We start from the raw sequence: 19,339 nt of genomic DNA, 5'->3' as shown, positions 1-19,339 counted from the left end.
ACGAGAATGGAGGAGGAATATACATCGCCAACAGCAGCATCTGATTGGAATGGATGGTACAATCGAGAAAGATATATCGCCCGTTTGGGTCGATTTTCTTACGATTGCATATGAATGGAAGGGACTTTTTGACCAGGATGGATACTCCCCTAGAGGATGTAGAGAAGGGGGCATGAAACGTCAGACCTACCCATGTTTTTTTAAGACACATTAATTTATTCCCTACTAAATGGGTTTCAACTAAGCACGTTATGTCAGCATTATATTGTTTAACCTGCTTCAACACAAGGGATCTCTTAATCTTGTTATTCATACCCCTAATATTCCAAGATATGATCACCACCATTTTATCTCATACTGCTAAATTTTTATCCACCATATTGGACTACCCCGTTTCCGACTATTTACTGTTCTGTCGCAGCTGATTGTCCTCCTCACACTCATTCAATCACCACATACATAAATATTGAATACCAGTATAAAGAAGCAGATAATCTTAGTGAATTATGCCATAATAAAACACCTGAATCAATATCACGCGGGAAAGGCGCATTATGTGGCCTTAGCCACCACATACATACTTGAGTTGCAAAAACACCATGGACTGCCTGGCCAGGCAAAACATTTACACATAACAATCTTACACATAAACAATCCCCCCCACCCTCCCCCCTCCCTGCATACCATACCCCCTTTGGCATACTTGTACCCTGTAAAAAAAAAGAAAAAAACAAACAGAAAGTAGCACAGATAAAAAAAAGGAAGAAAAAAGAAGGCTGTCTCGCCACATCTATGGGGCTGTTATACTTTAGAGCTCACCAAAAGGCGGTGAGCCCCCTGGACAACATTAGATACTTCTTATGCCTAATAACTTTATGCATTTCTATTTACTAGTTGCCAATTGATGAGGCCCTGGGGCCCATTTGTCAATCCATACTGCTGCCTCATTCACTGTCTGAAAAAAGACTGTTTCATTCCCAGCCACAACTCTCAGCTTTGCTGGGAAGATCATTGAATATTTGAGCCCCTTTTCACGAAGCCTTTGCTTAATCTCAAAGAATTTGGCCCGTTCTTTCTGTACTTCAATTGCGAAGTCTGGAAATAGCGAAAGTTTTGCACCATTGTAATCCAGTGGACCCTTTTGTCTAGCTAGCCGAAGCACTGTGTCCCGGTCCTGGAAATTCATAAATTTCATAATAATCGTCTGTGGCGGTGCGCCGGGGGGAGGGAGTCTGAAGGGCACCCTGTGGGCTCTTTCAATAACAAAAAATTTTGAGAGTAGTTCACCGCCCAGTTTATCTCTTATCCATTTTTCCAAGAAGGGAATTATCTCTGCCCCTTCCTCTCGTTCCGGCAGTCCTACCAGCCTTGCGTTATTTCTTCGGAGTCTCCCCTCCATATCCGCCATTTTGTCTCTAACCTCGCGCATTTGCTCAGACAGTTTGTTCACTTTTGACGACAGTGTGCTGTTGCTATCCTCAAGATTCGAGACACGTACTTCTGCCTCTTTAATTTGCTCTTTGACCTCTTTGATGTCTTGTTTCATTGAGCTTATATCTGCTTGGATAGTTCCCATTTTTTCTAACACCCATTGCTCACTGCCATTTATAGCTTCTAGCAATTGTTGCATCGTGATTTCATTTTCGTCAGATCCCAGCGGGTTCATACCCTTGGTGGGTGTATTCTGGGGAGTTGAGGCTGGGGTTTGCCCTCTGCTATTTGCCTGTGATCGTGCAAATTTTTCTAAGCGGGCGGCCGCCACAGCATTACCTTTCGGCATTGTGGTATATCACTCTTGTTGTCTGTTTCCGTTCCACTATTGCCCAAGTAATTTGGATAGTGTATCAATTTTTAAACCAGGGCGCCCCAAGACTGCCCCGGGGGCTGCGGTGCAATATCCTATTAATCAAGTGAGGCTATTTACAGGAGACCCCGCAGGATAGAATGCTTTGCTGCAAAGGTAGTTCACCAACTGTAGCTTTCAGGAGATACAAAGAAATGGCTTATGGTGCTGCCGCTGTAAACACGTTTTTTAGGAGCTTCCTATTGCAGCATATGCTTTTCTGCTGGCTCATAGGCCGCACTTCCCCTGTGCCTAACCGTCGCTTATGTCCCTTATCCCGGAGATGGGACTCCACAACCCGTGTATTAGGACTGGAGCGACTCAGTACTTGTCTTGGAGGGCTCAGACTGGTGCGCTGTAACGCCGGTGCCCCGCACCCCTAATTTCCAGGCCTGTTGCCACCAGCCTGGGAAATAAACAGCTGCAATACTGTATAGTCAATGCTAGTAGCTGTGAGGCCGATCAGATACCCAGCGATTACAACAGACCACTGCCTGTGCATAGGTTCCACGTGACCCCAACAAGTAAGGTAGGGCTTCGCAATTTACAGTCTTGCCCCCCGCACACACCACCTTTTATCACCGCCCAGTAGTTCTACGCCCGTCCGTTCAGGTGATCCAGCCGGATCCTTCGCCCGCAGGGTACGAGCAGCGCACACCGCCAGCTGCCTGTTGCGTCCGGCGCTCGCTTCCAGTAGCGCCTGTCCTGTTCACCTGTAGCCCGGTGGACTCCCACTCCGGCGGGAGCTACTCCTCACGTGCAGCCTGCTCTCACCGGCATCCGCCACGCCAGCCGGACGGTGGACGCGTCGCGTGCACCCAGAGCCTTCTTCCTCCACTGATCGCGGCCGCAGGAGAACTCGTCCGGGCGTCTCTGTGTTGGTAAGCCGGGGACCACCAGGCCCCCGCTGGAATACAAAGGGGAATCAGGTACGAGGCAGGTATGGGTGTCACGGAGCTTCTAAATCAGGGAACCTCATGCAGTTTTCCCGATCTTAATGCATATCACGGATGGTTGTCCAGGGAGCTCTCTACTTCACTCCTCACTCCCGCCTTGCCGTGGCCACACCCCCGAGACCCAGCTAAATCACACCTTTACTAACAGATTCATTTTTATATTTACTTCTAAATGTTAGTAAATGTGCGTCCTAGCCCTGGAAGCCCAGCATAGATTAGGTTACATTTTTATTTGATCTGAAATCAATTAAAATTGTCCTTTAATAAATATACCCCAAAACACTTAAGATGTACTCCAAGTACAAGAAAAAACGATTATACTATTATAGATAGACATAAGATGCAATCATTGTTCTATAACCAGAGGCGTAGCTAGGGTGGCGCCGGCGGAGCTTGTGCTCTGGGTGCCAACTGTTTGCAGGGCGCCCCCCTGCTGTGGCCAGCCTAAGGCGAGATATACTAACTACCATCGCCGCGGAAAGTGTCCTTCTCCGCATACCTTACTGCCTCCTCTCCACCCGTTCTGACCATCTGCAGGTCCTCTATAGTCACGGTAGCGTCTCTGCTACCGCATCCTTTCCACAGCGGGACAGTCTGCTGCCGCCATGTAGCGCGTGGGCTGGATGTGCAAGACGTCCCAAAGTCCAGACATGCACACTCTGGCCCGGTGCTTGACATGGACTTACTAGACCCCTCTCGTGCGCCAGACATGTCACATCACGCACGGCAGCAGCAGACTGGCCAGCTGCGGATAGGAGGTGGTAGCAGAGACACTGCCTTGACTATGGAGGACCTACAGACACTCAGAGCGGGCAGTGGGGAGGCAGTAAGGTATGCAAACAGAAAAACGGAGAAGTAGGACACTTTCCGCCGTGGCAGTAGTTAGTCCATCCCGCCCATAGGAGTGTACAAAGCATGCACATTCCCTAGAACAATTATATTAGTTCTCCAGGTCAAAAAACTACAGAATTAAATTATTCATTGTATGTTTACTGTATATTCCCAATTTCCTTATCTGGTTAAAGCATTGTCTTAAATGAATCAGGAGATAACATATATGTCATACAATATTAGAAAGTTATGACTATTATAATTATTATTTTATAATACTGATATGACTTAAACTTTTCAATGTAGGTCCTTCTTTCTGTGTATGCCAAGGTTGAGTGGACGCAGCATCAATGGCCGATGGTTACTCATATGACCGATGTTCATGGTAATTGGATGACGCACCTGCTCGCTCCTAGCGAGCAGGTAAGGCCCTTAGACCACAGCATAGGGGTGGTTCTGTAGATCTGTCTGATAACAGGGTGAAGCCACAGCTTTTTTCAAGCAAATACAATTGCACACAGATGCCAACATTTTTACATGCAACTCTGAATCTGCTATTACATGTGAAATATTGAACCATAATTAAAACATATCTCCATTTATAGATGTATGGAGTAGTGGATGATATAAAGGAAATCCCCTGCATATATATGGAGCAGATTGCATAGCCACGCCCCTCACCGGCACCCTGGACCTCCTTGTTGAATATCTCCTGGAAGAGAACAGCAAAATGTTGGTACGTTTCCTACATACAGTATATTTTATTTCTGTTTTACATAAAAAATATTTTGAAGGGCTTTTCATGCATTCAAGAGGACTACACTGAATAAATAAATACACTGTGTATATAGATAGCCATGAGCATTCACACTTGAAAATTAATTTCACACAGCAGGGGCGTAACTAACTATTTATCGCCCCCCCGCCGCACGTTTATTCGGCGCCCCCCACCTAAACTGCCCCCCCTTCTTACCTGCGGTCTGCGTCCGACTCTCGCCCGGCTCTCTGTCGGGACCTTCCTGACGTCACGGTCCCGGCCGGCTCCTGCTGCTACAATGAAAACGGACTCTTAGAAAATGGCTGCCCCCATACTGCAGACAGAAAAGTATGGGGGCAGCCATTTTCTAATTGTCAGTTTTCATTGCAGCAGGAGCCGGCCGGGACCGTGACGTCAGGAAGGTCCCGACAGAGAGCCGGGCGAGACGCAGACCGCGGGTAACAATAGCCCCACAGCCCCCCCCGGCGGCGCCCCCAATTTCTCTGCGCCCCCCAGCCACCGTGGGGGCTGCGGAGCTATAGTTACGCCACTGTCACACAGATCAAACACATAAGGAAATACTATAATAAGGCCTTATATCCTTTTTACTCCTAATAATAGATAATATAGAGAGATGCTTGATCAATGATACAAATAGGGATATTGGTCCTTATTCTGGTTGACTCGCAAGGCTGCGAATTTCACAGCCTAGCGAGTCCCTCAGATGCTGCCCGCTGCCCGCAAGATCACCCGCCCCCCCTAACCCCTGCAGACTTGTGAATGGATGATTTGCATAATCATCCATTTGCAGCCCTGGGTGCGGGACATTCGATGGTTGGTGACCATCGAATGATTTCTTCAGCGCTTGCATATCTGAGACACCTCTATGGTGTCGCTGATCTGCGGGCGCCCTGTGCGAGGACAGGGTGGGCAGCTGACATCTGCTGACATTAGCTGCCCGCCCCCCGCACCCGCGCCATCAGGGAATTACCATGGAAATGCCCAGCTTCTCAGGGGAAAGCCCACGAAATGCTTGGTATTCCCACAGGCAAATTCCCCAACCCACCTCCCCACACCCATCCGTGCCCCCCTCCGGACTTCTGTGTGCGAGTGCTGTGGGCACTCGCACACAGCGGCTGCACATGTGCAAAAAACCCTATGCGCATGCACAGTCGCGAACAATCATCGCGAACGCACAGGGGACCGATTGATTTAAAATAACCACCATTGTGGGACATTTAATGACAGTACTGAAAGTTGTGAACATGTACTATAGAACCCAATCAGGTATTTGCTTTCATTGTCAAGGCATGGTTTAGATGGATAAAAGTTAGTTGCTTATTTCTTATTGGTTATGATAGCTTTGGTATAACGATCACCTATCAGCAGTATTAATAAATAACCCCCATTGCCAGTTATAGATCAATTATTTTTTTCCTTCAAAATACAACTGATCTAAAAATAAGTCAAATAATGTTTTAAAATTCAAAATATTAAGTTCAAGTATAGTATTCAAAGCAATGTGGGTCAGATACTAACTGATGGTGCTGTATAAAAACCAGCTGTTCCTGATTAGAGGACTGCTGACCACTGAACCAGTTCTGTTGTGATGTCTATGGCATTGCATGACAAGAAGGCATTTTTTGCTCTGAAGATTGACCAGACTGGAAAGAAGCATGCATGCAAAGCAAAGCACATGAAACAAATAAAACAGAGTAGATGGCTAGTTAGCCCAAAATCACAGATGCAAATTGGGTTTACTAATAAAGTTGCAATTGAGAAAAAATCTTATTGTGCATAAAACAGTAGCATACTGATTTACGGAAGGCACACGTCACTTCCATCCCATTTACACCCCTTGTTTTATACCATGCCTTTAATGTGCAACAAATTATTTTGATTATATGTATTAAGGAGACTTGAAAAACCCCTACAATACAAGAGACATTGAGTATAAGAAAATACAGAGGTTATACAAATAACCAATCATTTTCTTGGAGCATTTAAAGACAGCTCATCGTGAGTGGTTTGCAGGGCTGGTGACCATCATCATTATCAGAGCCATACCTAGGGGTGTGTGCGAGCGGTGCCAGCAGACATAGGGGGTTATTCTGGTTGATTTGCTAGGATGCAAATTTGCACCCTTGCAGAACCCGCCCTGCAAATGGGGGTACGCCCGCCTCCCCCCTCAAAGCATGTGTTCGCACGCAGGGCCTGCAAATAGATGTTAAACATAAACATCCATCCGCAGCCTGTGAGAGAACACTAACATCATTCGATAGTCGCCGACTCTCAGGTCACTTACATTTGCCTGCCCACTTGGGAGGAAGCGGGCGGGCAACTGGCATCACGGCCCAATTAACATGGGAATGCTCAGCGTTTACATGAGAACGCCCATAAAATGCCAGGTGTTCCCCTGATGCCACCCCCTGCGCACCCCTTTCCTCCCCTGCCTGTGCGGCACAGGGGGTCTGCACATGTGCAGGGAATGCTCGAGGAATGATTTTCCTCCCTTCGTAGTCTATATTTACTTTTATCCTGGTAATGGCTGAAATAGGTCATGTGACCTTAGCGCCCTCTCCGAGCAGGTATAGGCATGCCTGCTTTCGCAGGTGTCCGCCCAGTGTTTCGATGGGTGCGCCCACTGTTTTTGTGGGGACGCCCATAAAACAGTGGTCAGTCCCCAGCGACTCCCTCCTGCATGCCCATAATTTAGTTAACACCCCAGCAAATCTAATACTCACTGAAGGTGTTTGCTCCAGGGGTTCACGCATGCGCCTGAGTGACTAAGCGCATGTGTAGACCCCCACCATTGGGGACAGTAACAAATTTGTACCTGTGCGAACACGTCTGAATCAGCCCCTGAGAGTACTACCCCTACACAAGCAGAGCAGCGTGAAGCAGGATATACCTCCCAATTTATTTTACAGTAGGCACAAAGCGAGGCCAGTAACCCGCCAGAACCAGGACCTGATGTTGCAGATTTCCCTGCCTGCTCATGTCCTCATTTCAGTTGTTTCTCTCTTGATGCTGGAATGTTGGGGTCCCATTTGGTGAAAGGATAGGTACATGAAGCATTCAAACATGACTACACTCCTGCCCCCCCGACTAAACAATAAATCAATATCATACATAAGTAGTGATTAGGTCTCCCGGCAATCTGCTCAAACATAACATTATATAGCACCTATCACACCGCCACCATTATTTTAATAGCCTATGTTGCCACTCACATTACAATATGACTTACTTTTTCCCATGTTCCTTATGTTGCAGATGCAGCCTCCACTCTTGCTGACTACACACAGAATAGTCCACATGTCAGGTGACCTGGACCACAGAATGGGCATATGTCCTGAAGATGTTACACCCATAGTCAATTAAAAATATTATTATACTGTATAAAAAGTCTCATCTATCTTCTAGTGCATTTTCTAGGGGCAGAGGGCTGACCAAGGGCTGAACACAAGGCCAATGTTGATGGAGTTGTTCTGCTAAAATTCTTTAAAACTCCTTTGCACGTAAGTCCCGTGGTGTGTACGCACAAAGGCGCAGTTGCGATTGATATGCTCTGCATCATAAATATTGTGTGTTCCTGGGTGGTGATTGAGAGGTGTCTGAATCAGACCCAGTCTGTGCTAAATATTCCATTAAGAGACATTCAGCAAAATTAGTGTAGAGTTCTATCTGATGCCCACTGATGGTCAACAAGGGAAACACAGGCACACGTAGAGGGAAAAGAACTGAGCAGGATGACCGGTGGCTGTAGAGAAAGTTTCTTGGCTGCAGCTGCCAACCTGGCACTTGAGATGATTCTCTCTTGTTAACCACATCCCCAAAATATGATTCCCCGGAAGACCTTCATTTTTCCATCTTTATTTTCAAACCACCATGAAAGTGATCCTGACCACTACTTACATTTATTTTAAGCAACAGTAAATTAAAAGTGGAATGTGTTTGGAGTCTAACTGCCACCATGCTGGCTAAATCTCAGGTTGATGTTTACTTTGTGAATGCAAATAATATTCGTTTATTTACAGTTTCTTATATAGCGCAGCAGATTCTGTTGCACTTTACAATAGTAGACAGTGATAAAACAAACTGGGTAACAACAGACAGACTTGGAGGTAGGAGAGCCCTGCTGCAAGCTTACAATCTATAGGGATATAGGGGGGGAAACACAAGGACAGGCACCAGTAATAGCATAGCAGTCCCACCAAGTTACAAGTCCAGAAGGGAAGCTATATAATACATAAGTGCCTCGGAGGGTTATGTGTGTGTGGTACTTATATATGATAGGCTTTGTATCTTGGGTGGCTGGATAGAAAGACGAGCTCCCTCATTGATGGAGGTCAATAATAAAATTCTAAAGATCCTGTACTACCAAAGACAGGCAACATTGCCAGATATTGAGAAGGGATTACAGAGATATTATACAAAATGGGGCGTATACCTGGACATACTAAATGTAGACACACGTGAACATATTGACAAGCTGTTTGAACATACCTTCTGGTACTTATTAAAATCTGTCATCTTAATGCATTCGCTCGGGATGGGGTTTGGGAGAGAGGTGTGGGATATGTGATTTGCATAGTACTTTAATTGTCATAAATGACACAGTATATCATGAACAGGTCTGACACGGATTTGTTATGTTACCCCTTGTCTTGTCTTGTTTCCCTATTTTATTTCCCTTTGCTATTCCTTTTTTCTTCATCTATTTCTCTTCTTTATATTTATGTTACTGTATTTGTGATATTTCTATGAATACAAAAGAGGATAAGCGCTACATTGTACTGTTGTAATTGGTCAGGAATTAATCACAGGTATCGTCTTCTGATAAACTAGGAAATGGAGCAGTTTCTGGACATTTTTGACACTGCCATCTTTTGTATATCAACGTATATGCATGCTTGAAGACAGAGCAGCTTTTGGATATTCTCAATACCCTCTGTATACTAACATATATGTATGCCTGAAGAAGACGTAATGGACCAAGAATTATTACTGCTCTTAGGAGATGGATATTCTATTACATGGTCCTAATATCTACTCTATTACTGGGGGATAACATATTTACAGATAAACCGATTCCTTTGCTTTATTGTCACCTTGTAATAATGGGGCAGATGTATTAATCCTTAACAAGAGATAAATTCAAGTGTGTATAAGGAGAGATAAACGTCCAGCCAATCAGCTCCTTACTCAAACACAGCCTGTAACATGGCAGTTGGCAGGTGATTGGCTGGATGTTTATCTCTCTTTGGCCCTTATTCTGATCGGTGCGGCCCGATCAGAATATGCGGCCGCGACAGTGCAGGCGAATCCCCGCCTTCCATACGGATCGCCACCTGCCGTCCGTACGCGGATATGTGGCGATCCGCATGAAATTGGACGGGGATACGCCTCCTCCATGGTGGGAGCAGCCCCTGCATTCGATGGTCGCCGAACATCGAATGCAGGGCCGCACGCTCCACCAGGTCCCGCAACACAAGACCACACGGACACTTGTCCGTGTGAAATCTTGTATGGGGGCGGGCAGCTGACATCCGGTGATGTCAGATGCCCGCCCTGTACCCACGCGTCACGGCCTCATTACCATGCATACGCCCCGCGTTTGCATGGGAACGCCCATGAAACGCGGGGCGTATGCATAGGGTAATGAGGATAAGTAGCCCCTCACGCCCCTCTACGCCCCCTGTGCGGCGTATAGAGAATCCTTGCGGCGAAATCGCCTGCACATGCGCAGAGTGACCTCTGCACATGCGCAGAAGATAAACATCGGCGGCCCGTACGCAAGCGGGAATATCCGCATCGATCAGAATAAGGGCCTTTATCACACTTGCATTTATCTCTTGTTAAGGCTTAACACATCTGCCCCAATGACACCAATGTATCCACTGGTTTCTACATCAATGTTTATTGTACTGTATTTTCTGACAAAACTTAAAAAGTTTATAAAAAATATATATATGATAGGCTTGCCTGAAGCCGTGAGTGTTCAGGGATCGCTCTAAAGTTTGGAGGCTAGTGGAGAGTCTTATTTTGCGTGGAAGGGCATTCCATAGGATGGGAGCAGCATGATAAAAGTCCTGTAATAGTGAATGGGAGCTAGTGATCCTTGCAGAAGAGAGATGCAGATCATTTTTTTCTGAAACATGCACACAGAATCTATTTAAGATTTTAAAATAAAAATATATTAAATAAAGTTAGCCCCAGGAACCCTAATTGTACATAAACTATGTTCATTTGCAGGGTAATCTTAGCATTGTTAATAAATTAGCTTAAACTGAAATACACTAACATTGTAGACATAATAATCCAGTTACCACGATGTCAACCCCAATAATGCAGACATAATTCAGCTGAAGTTCCCAGAGTCCCAGATGCTGATTCATTCCGATGAGTGGTGATCATCAAACCATTAATCCATTAATCAGGAAAAAAAACTGATGATCCATCAGGGAAAATCAGGAAAGCGTGTTGGATATCCACGATTACATGACCACAGCGGCAACAGAACAGGAAATTGGGGCAATATATTTGAGTTGTATGGGCCTCATGTTAATATTTTCACTGTTAGTATTACTGTATAACGGAAAACATGCTGTCTTGTTGACATTGTGACTGCATTACTGGGTTGCATTTTAGAGCGGTAACAGGTAATGAGTTCAAAGCTCATTGAGAGTGTGTTGATGGAATTGCAGGCTACGCCACCCTATCAGTATGCTTAGTGCTGTTGCAAGTGTGCACTGATAAAGACAACGGCTACAAGACCAACCATACAGATAGAGGTGAAAAAAGCGCAGAGATAAATACAACTCTGTATGCATGTGAAAATCTGCATTTAGGGGTTATTCAGTCCTGACCGCTATTGTGCAAATTCACAATCATATGTATGGATCATAGTGGTATACGTAAATCCAGCATCTGGCAAGTCAGCAAGTGGGATAAATGTTAAGGTCCATACACACTGGGCGATTATTCTCAGCGTGTATGGACAGCGATGACCGCTGTCATTGATTTCCACCTGCCCGGCACTGTCAGCAGGGGGCAGATGGCTTTCCATAGCACAGCGCTATGCAAAGCCGTCCTCAAAGCCACTCATCTGCTGGCAATACCAGCAGATGAGCAGCTTTCCTGGTGATGATGCTGGTGCGTGCATCACCGCTCACCGCCGGGCCATAAACACTGGGCGGCTTTGAGTTGAAAGCCGCTCAAACTTGGTATTTTCATCGTCTTTCAGCTCAAAATCGCCCAGTGTGTAATTGTATGGGCCTTTAGAGTATGTCCTTTCAATTTAAAGACATTAACATGTATCCCATTAATGCCAACTGGATTGCAGCCTAGCACTATTTTCGCTGACAGCTCGATGAAGAGAAACTAGCCAACTTTTTGGGCAAGAAGTAATAGGATGAGAGAATCAGAAAGTGAGAGATTTGGTAAGAAATCTCCAGTTTTTTTAAAAGTGGCAATCATTTACACTGCAAAACCACTTTGATTTTGTAGTGTAAATGGGTCGATGATGAGCTCTCACGCCTTGGCCAAGATCTCATGTGCACAATGAATGCTCTCGGGCTCACTCAAGTCATCCCCTCTGCTACACATAAAAGTGGCCACACTCTTGATCTTGTCTTCCAGATTGGACTAGAAGTATCTGACCTAAAGATAAACCCAGTCACATGGTCAGACCACCACTCAATATGGTTCTCAGTCGCAACCCCTCAAAATAGATCTGTGACCATGGAATTGACCAAATATCGCCCAAGGAGGGCTATGACTCCTCAGGCCATGGCAGCTAACTTGAACCTCTCAGCAGTGATGGGGACCTGTAAAGATCCATGTTCCCTAGTCCATTTTTATAACAGGGCTGTGACAGAGGCACTGGATACTATAGCCCCATTGCGTATTCGACCCTGCAAACCACACCATCAAGCTCCCTGGTTTGACAACAGTATTCGTGATCTCAAGAAAAGGGGTCGTATACTTGAAAGACGATGGAGGAAGACAAACCTGGCAGAGGATAAATTAAATCTAATCAAACACATTGGAATATACCAATCAACAATCACCCGCAAGAAAACAGTGTTCCTTTCAAATGAGATCATAACAGCAAAAAATAGGCCCGCTCAGCTTTTCCGTACAGTGGAGATGCTTTGCAAACCAGCATGCCTGCAGCCTGATGTAACCCTCTCGCAGTCAAGATGCAATGAGTTTGCCAAATTCTTTGCAGATAAAGTATCTATCATCCGGGCTGGAATCCCCACAGTGACACCAAAGGAGTTCCAACAGACCAAGCCTGCCAGTTTAAGACACTTGCCTTCATGGGACATCTTTGACCAAGTGGATGTACAATACATTGCTGGAATTTCCAGACTGTTGCGTCCCTCCTCCTGTGATCTGGACCCTGCCCCATCCAAGCTTCTTTTAGGGTGTATGGAAATAATCGGCCCTGCATTTGCAAAAATAGTTCAATGCTCTTTGCAGACAGGCGTTTTTCCCGAACCACTAAAGGAAGCAATAGTCAGACCACTTCTTAAAAAATCTAATTTAGACCCTGACTGCATGACCAACTACAGGCCAGTATCAAATCTTCCTTTTCTAGGAAAGGTTATTGAGAAAGTGGTTGCAACTCAACTAGAGACCCACCTGTTAACCCATGACATTTATGATCCATTCCAGTCAGGATTCAGGAGAAGACATAGCACAGAAACAGCTCTGGTATGTGTGCTCAATGATCTTCTAAATGCAAGGGATAGAGGAGACTGTTCAATCCTAATCCTTCTGGACCTCTCTGCAGCATTTGACACCATTGACCATGGGATTCTAATTGAGCGCCTGAAGAATTTCTGTGGCCTGGGTGGCACAGTCCTTAGCTGGTTCAAATCATTTCTTGCTGGCAGGTCACAGAGAGTTGCATCGGGAGTATACTCTTCACCACCAGTGCCGTTGTCTTGTGGTGTCCCACAGGGCTCTATACTATCTCCCATGCTTTTTGCAGTATACATGCTTCCACTTGGTGACATAATCAGACGTCACGGCCTGGTCTACCACTGCTATGCAGATGATACCCAACTGTACCTGTCCTTTGCTCCAGGCACCGATAACACAATAACAACCTTAAATGGCTGCCTAGCTGAGCTCCAGGAGTGGATGAGTGCCAGTTGGCTGAGACTGAACCCAGATAAAACAGAAGTCCTGATGATAAATTACAGGACAAGACGGCAGCATAGCCAACTGACAGGTCTTAAGCTGGGGGGCACAGCACTAAAAAACTCTGATCATGTGCGGAATCTTGGTGTTGTCCTGGATAATGGCCTGACACTTAAACATCAGGTGTCAGCCACAATCAAATCCTCATTCTTTCATCTGAGAAACATAGCCAGAATCAAGCATTTAATTCCCTCAGAAGACCTTCCTAAAGTCATACATGCATTTATATCATCACGACTAGACTACTGCAATGCTCTCTACCTGGGTCTTCCAGCAAAAGAATTGCACCGCTTGCAGCTGGTACAAAATGCAGCCGCCAGACTATTAACTAACCAGCCCCGCTCCTGCCACATAACTCCCACTCTCTACGCCCTTCACTGGCTACCTGTAAAATGGCGAATCGTTTTCAAGATTGGCTTACTCACTTTCAAGGCCCTACATGACCAGGGCCCAAGGTACCTGCAACAGCTGCTGATCCCTTACTGTCCTACTCGATTACTACGATCCACTGAAGAAGGACTACTAACAGTACCCAGAATCTCCCTGAATTCATCTGGGGGTCGAGCTTTCAACTTTGCTGCTCCAACTCTGTGGAACTCTCTTCCTCGCACAGTGCGAGAAGCGCCCACTATAGAATCCTTTAAAAATAGACTAAAGACATACTTATTTACTCAAGCATTTCACTGACATCTACTGTTAAGTTTGTTTTGTATTTCGAGCTGTAAAGACAATGTGTGAAGCACTTTGAGTCCTATTGGGAGAAAAGTGCTATATAAATATCATTATTATTATTATTATTATTATTGCCGCTTGTAAAAAACTGGAGATTTCTTACCAAACCTCTCACTTTCTGATTCTCTTGTACTATTACTATTATTACCCTTTGTGTTTGTATTTGTAGTGTTTCTGTTTGGAATACTTTAGCATCTACTATGCTGTAGGTTGTTATGTGGTGTTGTTAGTGACGAGAAGCCTGGAACTGGGGGATTCTCATATTAGCAACATAGAAGGTGTGCTTACTTAGCTCAGGCTGTCCCAGTGTTTAAAGTATCTAAAGTAATCATTTAACTGTTCCTAGCAGGACTTTTCATGAAGATTTATAGACCCACAGATATACAGCACAATTTTTTATTTTATTTGTATATTTTCCTGAATCAGTGTGCCATCTGTGATGATCTTTTCCATACCCTTCTAAATCTGGGATTTTGTAACCATGGTTGTGAATTTTTTTTGGGGGGGGAGTGTAGGGGGCACATTGACATTACTCATCAGTCCTATGCTAGTTTTGTTTAAAAAATGCTGGTGTTTGGAGAAAAGGGTTTATCAGATCAGCAGTGTATGATGCGCGCATGCAGGGAAACAAAAGACCAATGCTAATTTCAGTAGTGCTGGCAGCATGTCATGAGGCCCCAAAATAGGCTGAACAAGGCTTCCCTTAGGACTAGAACAAAAATACTGTGCACTGTAAAGCTGTTAATACCATAACATATCTGCCTGGAAAGTGGCCTTTTCATTGTCAGCTGTATTTACACAAACTTCCCCTACATCTTCATCATGGAGAATCCAAGTGCTGCAATGCTGAAACACTATTGGGCTTTCCAACCAAAAATATGTCTTATTTTATTTATCTATACTGACCTTCAGATTTACAGCTGATAAAAGAAAACAGATTGGGCTTGCACAGCTAAACTGCAAACATTACACAATTCTGATGTTAGTGTAATTGTATAACCCTTATGTGGCTGTAAAAATACAGTTTTACTCACTTTTCCCAGGATAAACATTTTCTTCACCTTCGGTAACATGCTTAAAATAGAAAATGAGATAACTGAATCTGCTCCCAGACTACAATGATCTGGCAGAATATTGGTGAACTGACAATCTCATATTGTTTGGGTATATTAAGTTGAGTTCAATGTCCACAAACGCATACAAGGATCTTTGTGAAGGAATGTACTTATGTTGGACAGTTGCATAAGCTGATTCTGAACACAGGGCGAGATGTACATGCTATAAGCTTTGAAAAGTGACAACACGGAATGCTAAAACAACAACCAATGAGATCCTAGCTGTCATTTTTTTTAAACACAGCCTGTGGCATGACAGTTAGGAGCTTGTTGGCTTGTAGTTTTCACTGTATTTTATCACTTTTCAAGCTTTGTACATCTGGCCCAAATAAAGGTAAGTAACTCTTACTTTCCCCTATCCCTGTGCATGGTTGGTTTTGATATAGAAGTACATTTGTTTGGTATGTACTGTTTACTATGTTAGATGTCATTTTTGGTTCTAATACTACAATAAAGTTTACTATATCTGTACAACGAAACACTGCTCTCTGTCTCTTTTTGAAACATCTTGGAGTGGAAATGTGATTTTTATATTTTATTTTGTTTACAAATCTCTTCAATATCTCAGTCGTGCAGAGAAGATTTGTCGTCCTCTTCCGTACTTGTGTCATTTTAGTCCTACAGTGTTCTACACAGAGTGAACAATATTAGCTTGTTACCTTACTAGGCCAAAGACCACATCAGCCAGAGATGGCACCATATTCCCTGGAGGCAGGACACACTGCATACCCAGCCATCCTCCAACAAAAACCCTTCTTTATTCTCTCCTGTTTGTAGGAAGAATTATGATGTTACTGCCCTTCTGTTGATCAGTGAGACTGTGGTGGGCTTCAAGATAGATCCTGTAAGTGTGGCGTACAGTATAACAGCGACTCCCATTCATTAGGAACCCATGTGTAATAAGCCCCTGAAAACAGGGACAGCTGCAGTTTGGTGGAACAAACAACGCAACTCATTCTTATCAAGCCAAACTTCCTAATTTGCTGCTGGGCAGCTTACTACAGCTAAATTCTTTCTGTTAACTCTGTATTTGCCGCTGTCTGCTTCAAAATGTTCTGGGTACCATGTGAGTTTTAGTGTTGTACCTACTGTATATTTAAGTGACATTTTATTCATAAAACAATTACAGATAACAATTAATGCACGATATATAAAATATTAGGGAACAGGTAAAAAAAAAAGGAAAAACTTATTTTAAAGAGAATGTACCACCATAAAATGCTAGTCTGGAAATATCTTCACAGGGTCTTCAGTATATAAAAGAAAAAACCCTGTTTTTAAATCTATATTTTTTCAAAATGTTGTTAGACTTTTTTTTATATTTCTGGGCACTTTTCTTAATAACCAAGCAATACCCCAGTAAAGATCATTAAATATAATCACACCCAATAAATGTTACTGAAGCAGGGCCATCCCATACTCCTTTTCAGTGATAGAGGGGTTGGATCAGAGGTGGATGCATTTGCACTTGCAGGTGCGACCAGTCTTTATGCCAATGCCATGGTCAATGGGCATCCTACTGAGAAAAATCCACGGATGAGAACATAAAGATGTTAATAATTGACTCGACATTGGCCGCATTATAAGATATGAGAGCAACCCTGTGATTCTCAGAATATCTGTCAAAACATGGATACTGGTGCCAGAACTGTGTCTTTTCATGCAGTCCCTGGCACCTGCACTACCCCAATACGACGCTGCCATTTGTCGCCCCTCCCCGACACAGAAGCGAAAGTAAAATTTTGGGCACTTGTGTCTGATGTTCTACTAATGTTGCATATCTCTGCGTCACCCCCACAATCACATTGATACCACTGCATTTTCTGTTTGCAGCGAGAATTATGAGAGAGGGAGTACCCTATATAAACGATCACGCATTCAGGGGGGGGGGGGGGGGTGGTGGTGATTCTGGTTGGGTTGCAAAAGCAAACTCCTTTTTTAATGGACAAAACCATGTGCACTGCAGGTGACGCAGATGTAACATGTGCAGACAGAGTTTCATTTGGGGGAGTTACTTTGTTTCTGTGCAGGGTAAATACTGTCTGCTTTATTCTTACACTGCAATTTACATTTCAGTTTGAACACACCCCACCCAAATGCAACTTGTGCTGATTGGTTGGTACGATGGAGTATATTTAATAAACCATAAAGAGAGATAAAGTGGGCTGTGATAAAGTACCAACCAATCATCTCCTAACTATCATTTTTCAAACCAAGTCTGTACATGGTAGTTAGTTAGAAGCTGATACCCCTTCCACATTGACAAATATTTCCCAATTTATTGCACATGAACGCGCAATTGGTCATTGTGGAAGGACCCTGAAAGATTGTCACGGGTCCAATGTTCCAACATTATAAGCCGAGTCTTGACCAGGGTTGGACCCGAGATGCTCACGGGTCCAGGAGCAGTGTGAACGGGTAACCCGGGGCAACGTGACCCCGATCCCGTTCACTGCACTGTAAAGGCGCCACTGGAAGATGCTGACATCTCCAAGCGCCGCCCCGGCCGTGCCTCCTGATTACGCCACCGGCACCTGGCATTTTGTACCTGGCTTGCGACCCTGCTTGAAAGTGTTTTCTAGTGTGAAAGGGGTATCTTTGGCTGGTACTTTATCCCCTTCTACTTTATCTCTCTCCAACCAACATAGACCTGTAATTTATTTATTTACAGTTTCTTATATAGCGCAGCATATTCCGTTGTGCTTTACAATTGGAAACAACAGTGATTAAACAAACTGGGTAGAGACAAACCGACATGGAGGTAGGAGGGCCCTGCTCGCAAGCTTACAATCTATAGGTATAATAGGAGGGATACTTAAGGATAGAATTCCATAGAATGGCAGTCCTGAAGGGATGCAAGTAGATACGAATGCTACTGGAGGTTGTGTGAGGGTCCTGAATATGATAAGCTAGCCTAAAGAGGTGAGTTTTCAGGGAACGCTTGAAATTTTGGAGGCTAGAGGAGAGTCTTAGTGTGCAATGAAGGGCATTCCATAAGGTGGGTGCTGCCCGACAAAAATCCTGCAAGTGTAAGTGGGAGCGAGTAATGAGTGTGGATGAGAGACACAGATCTTGTGCAGAGAGAGGTTGGGTGGGGATATTATATTTTGAGATAAGCAAAGAGATATAAGTCAGTGTAGTCAGAGTGATGGCTTTGTATGTAAGTAGAAGTATTTTATATTGAATGCAGTAATGTACAGGTAACCAATGGAGGGACTGGCATTGCGAATCAGCAGACGATGAACGTCTAGCCAGGAAGATCAGCCTCGCAGCTGCATTCAAAATGGATTGTAGCGGTGAGAGTTTTTTCTTAGGAAGACCGGAAGGAGGCCATTGCAATAATCAATGCGTGATATACAGTAATGAGTGCATGGATTAGAGTTTTTGCAGTGTCTTGTGTAAGGTATGGACGAATTTTGGATATGCTTTTTAGATGCATGTAACACGATTTATAGACAGATTGAATGTGAAGAATGAAGGACAGTTCAGAGTCGAGGATGACCCCTAGGCAGCGAGCTTGTGGAGTAGGATTAATTGTTGTGTTCTCAACAGTGATAGAGATATCAGGTTGGTAACTACTCTTGGCTGGTGGGAATATAATTAATTCTGTTTTGGAAATGTTGAGTTTGAGGTGGCGAGATGACATCCAAGATGAAAAGTAGAAAGACATTCAGAGACACGGAGCAATACTGATGGTGACAATTCCAGGGAGGATAGATTTGAGTATCCTCAGTGTACAGGTGATACTGAAATTCAAAAGAGTTGATTAGTTTCCCAAGTGAGGAGGTATAGATTGAGAAAATCAGAGGACCTAAGACTGAGCCTTGTGGTACTCCAACGGACAGAGGTAGTGAGGAGGAGGTAGAGTCAGAGAAGTGAACACTGAAAG

General features: G+C 44.3%; 1 protein-coding gene across 27 annotated transcripts in view; it reads left to right on the top strand.

Annotated features, from left to right (window-relative positions):
- LOC146064321 (uncharacterized) overlaps nucleotides 1-16,007 on the top strand; it is a 626,027-nt gene extending 610,020 nt beyond the window's left edge. For 26 of the 27 annotated variants that reach the window (XM_083177685.1, XM_083177678.1, XM_083177677.1 and 23 more), the window contains 2 exons: nucleotides 4,236-4,366; nucleotides 7,664-16,007. In XM_083177685.1, coding sequence (XP_083033811.1) covers nucleotides 11,945-14,290 — 2,346 coding nt within the window. In that variant the 5' untranslated portion in view covers nucleotides 4,236-4,366; nucleotides 7,664-11,944 and the 3' untranslated portion in view covers nucleotides 14,291-16,007. The remainder of the gene's footprint in view (nucleotides 1-4,235; nucleotides 4,367-7,663) is intronic. The other variant, XR_014471792.1, reaches the window with a different exon arrangement.
- Nucleotides 16,008-19,339: the final 3,332 nt, after the last annotated feature.

This window comes from Crinia signifera, chromosome 3, assembly GCF_055691185.1.
Source record: "Crinia signifera chromosome 3, ASM5569118v1, whole genome shotgun sequence".
NCBI lineage: Eukaryota > Metazoa > Chordata > Amphibia > Anura > Myobatrachidae > Crinia > Crinia signifera.
This window is presented reverse-complemented; position numbering and strand designations above follow the sequence as displayed.